Genomic DNA, 6,178 nt, shown 5'->3' on the forward strand with positions numbered 1-6,178 from the left:
ACATCAAGGGACCCGCAGAGATTTTCCAGATATCTGAAGAAGTGATGTCACTACCCTGGTCCTTTCCTTATTGGAGGTAGAGCAACCTTCCTCACCACATCTGGCTCCCATACTTGCCCACCCTCAAACACACACACACATCCCGTGTGCAAGTCCAAGACAGATGGCTAAGACTTCTTTGGAAGGGGGGAAGGGGCAGGTAAGAGAAAAGAAAGGGGCCTGCTGTCCAGCCTTCATGGAATCCTGACTTAATTTCCTTGTTATTTCTATTTCCCTCACCACCCCCCCTGCATCTTTCAAGCGTAATTGTCCAACCACAGAAGCTCACAACTAAAAGAAACCATAAGGACTCTTCAATCCAGCTTTCTCACTCCACACACTGGGGACAGTGTAGAGTAGAGAGAGTAAGAAGCATGGCCTTGGTGTCAGGTAGGCCTGGGTGCAAAGTCTGACTATCTCACTTAGCACCCATGTAACCGGTACAGGTTACTTAACATCTCTGTGCCTCAGTTTACTCACTATAAAATGGAGATGATAAGGGTCAGAGCGACTGGCAGGTGCCGAGCTATCAGTAAGTGTGGATTACTCTTACTAAGAGTAAGTACTGGGACAGCCGAGGAGATAAAGACATGGATTCGAGAGTTGAAATGAACTCAGGGCTAGAGAAGGAGCCTGGAGCACAGCCTATGGCCCTGCTTGTCTTGTGGGAAGCTGGCCTCTGCAAGGGGACACCTTGGAACATAAAATGAAAGAACCAGAGGGATCTTTGAGGCTATTTAGCTCACCCCACTTCTCACTTCGGGAAACTGAGGCACTTCCCAATTCAGCAAGGAAAAGCCTTGGGTATTCAACCCAGGTTGGGGAGGGGATCCAATTATTTCTCAATTCCAGTGCATTCTGGAATGGCCAATTTGTTCACGTCACTGTGACCTAGGAACACGCGAATGGAACCCACAATCGTGGGCCTCTGTGTACAGAACAGCTGTTCACCCCAGGAAATCAACTTTTTTTTTATTAAGAAAAGCTGGAAAGTTATTTTAAAACAGAGAGAGAGGTAGCTCCTCCTAAAATAGCTGTAATGCAAAAGTTCATTGTTCGACAATCCCTTTTGCTTACAAGGCAAAAAATTAACAACTTTAAGAAGTTCGACTAATGCAAAGCTGGGGAGGTCTAGGGAAGGGAGGGGCGTTAATCAGAAAAAACGTTTGCCAGGAAATCTGTGACTCTGTGGCTTTTTATGAATGGGGAGGCCTCACCGCACCCACAATATAAAAGGGGGACACAGTAGGTGAAGGTCTACACATCAGGGGCTTGCTCTTGCAACACCAAACCACAAGGCCGACTCTCAGAAGGCAGACTTCACCATGCCCAGCCCAGCGCAGCTGTGTTGCCTGGTCCTGCTGGCCGGGGTAGGAGCCAGCCGACACCACACTGCCCCGTCTGAGGACAACTGCACCCACTTCCCAGCCAGCCTGCCCCACATGCTGCGAGAGCTCCGAGCTGCCTTCGGCAGGGTGAAGACTTTCTTTGTAAGTATGATGCCTTCCTGTCCTTCCTTCTTTGCTGGGACTGCCTCACTAGGCATTCTGCTAGAGCTCTCAAAATCCTCCTTCTTGTTCACCTCCAACCCCTGCATCCGTTTCCCTCAAACTTAAATTCTTTAAGAGTCCCAGGTCCAGCCAGAGGTTCCGTGAGGTCAGCTAAGCCCAGGTGAGGCAGCATAGGTGCAGAAAAAGCCACCCAACAGGTCAAGGCACTAGGACTCCTATGCTTAGAAACTTGATAAAGATTCCTCCGGAGCTCATTGGCTGGGAGAAATCACAAAGGGTCTGACTGAAGATGGAGATGTGTTCCCCATCCCTTGTGGCAGGAAAACGTAAGTGGCCTCGGCTGAGCGGGCTCCTAGAACCTGGAAGCCCGCTGACTGGGGAAAGTGCCAAGCAAGGGGGGAAGCTGCTTTAGGAGATGCTTCCCATCTCCAGACAGCTCTCAAAGCTGCAGCTGGATGTCCGCAGTGGGGAGAAAGAAAAGCAAGGAGCCCCGAAGGGTAGATGGGCACGGGCGGACCCTTCGAACCTGATTCGGCTCTGCAGAAAGGAGACCGGGACCGAGTCAAGCTTCTGCCATGGCTTCAAAACCTGGCAGAATTTTTAAAAATAACTTGCTCCTGAGGAAAAGGACCTGATTGAACTAAGGGTTCCAGCACTGCTGAATGTCCTGTTTGGAAAATCTCCTTTCCGTTTTGGAGCCAGGCTGCACTGATTTAAAATCAGAAGCTCTATAACTAAGAAGGCATCAGAAAGACATTTCCTCAAACCTCAGGTTCATTCTCCCTTTATTCTTCTTGCAGCAAATGAAGGACAAGCTGGACAACATATTGTTGACGGGGTCCTTGCTGGAGGACTTTAAGGTGAGAGCCCGAGGGGGTGTGTGGGAGGGGAGGGTGCAGCGTGACTCAGAGACGGGAGGCCGCCGGGAGAAGGGTCTGCTTCCTTTGCTTTGAAAAGGAGAAGTGGAAAGATCTTAACTCAGCACACAGCCAAAGGGCTGTCCTTCGGAGGGGAGGTGGCTGGTTAAGAAAGGTCCCTGGGGACAAAGCTGTCCTCTCAAGCTAGGGCGGCAGCTCTTCCTCCCAGTCACCATCACCCCCCTTGGCTCCTGCCCTTAGGGTTACCTGGGTTGCCAAGCCTTGTCGGAGATGATCCAGTTTTACTTGGAGGAGGTGATGCCCCAGGCTGAGAACCACGACCCAGACATCAAGGAGCACGTGAACTCCCTGGGGGAAAAGCTGAAGACCCTGCGGCTGAGGCTGCGGCGCTGTGTGAGTGCAGACGCGTTCTTTCCCGCGTGGCTCTTGCACTCTTCCTGAAACCCCGCTCACGCCCAGACGCGCACAGACACACTGGCAGGAACACTCTCGGAAAGGCGCTCGAGTTCCATCTCTTGCTCATTTCTCTCTGAGCAATGAGTGGGGGAGGCTGCTAGGCATTTACATGTTTGCAAACAGCTTTCCTGTTATTTGTGAGTCATTTGTGGGTTATTAACTACTCTCCTCTCTCTTTATGAAAGGGGCCCAGAGCTTCAGTCTAGGCTCCCTTGTCCCTTTGGACCTAGACCCCAGGGCCCAGCAAAACGGGCCAGAAGGCAGGGTCCCTCGGAGAGGAAACCCCACTTACCTCTTACTCTCTACCTTTTGAAATCAGAGCTCTAAAGTGGGGCTTTAGAGCAGACTGACAGGGCTCTCCCTGGCATTTCAGAAGAGCCAGGGAGCTACTTGCCCCCAGGCTAGTGTCTCTAAATAATTCCCCAGGATAAAAAATTTCTCCAACTGAAATGATCTCCTTGCCATTGGTTTCCTCTGTTTTCTCACTGATAATCGGGGAATCAGTTGGTCTCTATTTGTAGGACGGGACTATGCAAAGGTTTTGGTCTGCATGACCGAGACTGCAGCTCTACTCCTCGGGGACTTAGAAATGGTCCTTGTGGCTGGAACTGAAGAACAGGGACAGGACAGGGAAGCAGGGAAGGACAGAATGGCTGGCTCAGCACTCGTCAGCATTGCGGCGTTCAAAGAGGAAGCTCCAAGCCTCAGCTCCTGGGCTTTCACGCAAGCTTTGCAAACGTCCCAGAGTGGCTCCTAGAGAAGCACTTTTCATCTCCCTGGGCTGTCTCTTTTCTGTACAGTGGGCCAGGGTGAGGTCGGGCTCTGTTCTCCTGGAGGAGCTACGGGGCTTAGGTAACCAAGATGAGTCTGGCCCCTTCTCCATGCTACCGGCTTGTCCCCCAAGTGCTGTGGACACAGGAGCTGGGAGCCAATGGCATTAACACTTTCTCTTTTCCTCCACAGCATCGATTTCTGCCCTGCGAGAATAAGAGCAAGGCGGTGGAGCAGGTGAAGAGCGCCTTTAGTAAGGTAAGTGGATGGTGGCAGAAGGGGCTTGGGGACCATGGCCTCTACCTACCCCCCAGGTCGGCAGGTGCTGAGCAGGCCCCGTCCTTCTCTTGAAGGGGGTGTGGGAACCTGAAAGATGGTGTGACCTCCTCAGCCAGTGAGGAGCTGCTGCCTCACTTATATTTGTTTTCTGTGAAGTGTCTTTGGGGGTTTCTAAATGACTGTTCCCCGCCTTTGCAGGCCTGTGGGTTGAGCCAGTCAGCCAGCCTGTGAACGCAGTGAGCTAGATGCTGGGAGAGTGACAAAGGAAACAGAAAGTAGCTTGTTGGGAATCTAGACTAAAGCCACACGTGCAGGAAGCCAACACGTGAATGCGCACACACAAACACACCCAGGGGTTCAGCCGGAACTCCCCAAAACTCTGAGCAGGAAGCAGAATTCTCGTTAATCTGGAGTTGGTCCATACTCACTTTCCAGCTGCCATTCACACCTGCCAAGGTGCCTCCAAATGTCAGCTCTCAGATCAAATGGGGTTTCACGCTTCCAACTGTCCGTGAATTCCTCAACTCCACCTCCCAGAAGCCATGAGGTCTATGTCCTCTTTGTGGGCTGCAGACAGACACTAGGCAGGGTTCCAGTGTCAGGGGGGCATAAAGCCCCTGAGAGTAGGTCAGAGGAGCCCGGCAGAGCCTGTTCAATCCCTTGGTGGGAGGGCATAAACATGAAAGGGCTCCCTTTTCTCCTCTTACCGACTTGCTTTCAAAGCGGTTCCTCTAATGTCTTCTCTCCAAATTCTGAATAAGCATCATGTGAGCACATGACCTTTAAAATTGTTAAGGCATCATTTTGTAGACTGTGCTTTATAAAGCGAATGTTCCTCTTGTTACTTGCTAGCCATGCTTTAGACCAATGCATAGCCTCTCCCAAGGCACCGGGCACACCCTCAGCTTCCTAGGGTCTGTCCTTCACCTCCCAACACACAAGAGCAAGTGTGGCGCCTGGGCCCCAGAGTCATACCCATCCAAGCCAGGGACCCATTTACTCACTCAGATGGGGCTTTCACTAAACATTTCTTATCTCCCTACACAGCTCCAAGAGAGAGGTGTCTACAAAGCCATGAGTGAATTTGACATCTTCATCAACTACATAGAAACCTACATGACAATGAGGATGAAAATCTGAAACGTGCTGGGGAACAAAACATCCAGGCTGGCGACTCTTCTCAACTCTAGGACATAAATTGGAGATCTGCAAAATCCCTTCTAGGGATGGAGGAGAGCTGAACAACTCCTTGGAAAACCCTGTCGTACCTCTCTCTTAGAATATTTATTACCTCTGATACCTCAACTCCCATTTGTATTTATTTACTGAGCTTCTCTGTGAAATATTTAGAAAGAAGCCCAATATTATAATCTTTTTCAATATTTATTTTTTTCACCTGTGTGTAAGCTGTTTTCATAGGGTGATACCCTATGGCATTTGAGTATTTTAAGAGAAATTATAAGTTATATAAGGAAAAAAATGTTACTTGGGGAGACTACTGAAGCTTCAGTTCCAATCCTGACCATACTAGATAGCTGTTGAGCTATTTCCCTGACCTCCCTATAATTTCTCTTGCCCCTGGGCCTGGGGCTCCTCGAGTGTTATAAAGACTCTTAACCTCTTTGGAAGAGAAACTAAGGAGCCCTTTTGATAATTAATATTGCAGTGGCTTGGAGGAATTCCCTTGACCTCATTCCCCAACCACTTCATTCTTGAAAGCTGTGGCCTGCTTGTTATTTATAACAACCTAAAGTTGGTTCTAATAGAACTCAGTTTTAACTAGAAGCAATTCAATTCCTCTGGGAATGTTACATTGTTTGTCTGTTTTCATAGCAGATTTTAATTTTTAATAAATAAATGAATCATTAAAATCATGTTATGGTGTCAGTTGACTTCTGTTTGACTAAAAATTATTCCCTCAGGGGCGCCTGGGTGGCTCCGTCAGTTAAGCGTCTGCCTTTGGCTCAGGTCATGATCCAAGGGTCCAGGTATTGAGTTCCACATTGGACTCTTTGCTCAGCATGGAGCCTGCTTCTTCCTCTGCCCCTCCCCCCACTCGTGCTTTTTCTCTCTCTCTCTGACAAATAAATAAATAAAATCTTTAATAAAATAAAATAACAAAATAAAATAAAATAATTCCCTCAACATTTCCAAGATAGAAGAGAGTCGACAAATGAATTCTTCATTCCAGAGAAATCAAGCCAGCTACCGTCTCCCAAAGAGGAGGTAAGTTCCAAATCTGAT

General features: G+C 49.1%; 1 protein-coding gene across 1 annotated transcript; it reads left to right on the forward strand.

Moving 5' to 3' along the window:
• The first annotated feature begins 1,248 nt into the window (after positions 1 to 1,248).
• On the forward strand, positions 1,249 to 5,808 carry IL10 (interleukin 10). Its single transcript, XM_008685080.2, has 5 exons — positions 1,249 to 1,529; positions 2,351 to 2,410; positions 2,669 to 2,821; positions 3,848 to 3,913; positions 4,982 to 5,808. Exons 1-5 carry the CDS (start codon positions 1,365 to 1,367, stop codon positions 5,072 to 5,074), a joined length of 537 nt encoding a protein of 178 aa, XP_008683302.1. The 5' UTR covers positions 1,249 to 1,364; the 3' UTR covers positions 5,075 to 5,808.
• Positions 5,809 to 6,178: the final 370 nt, after the last annotated feature.

The sequence above is a fragment of the Ursus maritimus genome, unplaced genomic scaffold, assembly GCF_017311325.1.
Source record: "Ursus maritimus isolate PB19 unplaced genomic scaffold, ASM1731132v1 scaffold_2, whole genome shotgun sequence".
Lineage (NCBI taxonomy): Eukaryota > Metazoa > Chordata > Mammalia > Carnivora > Ursidae > Ursus > Ursus maritimus.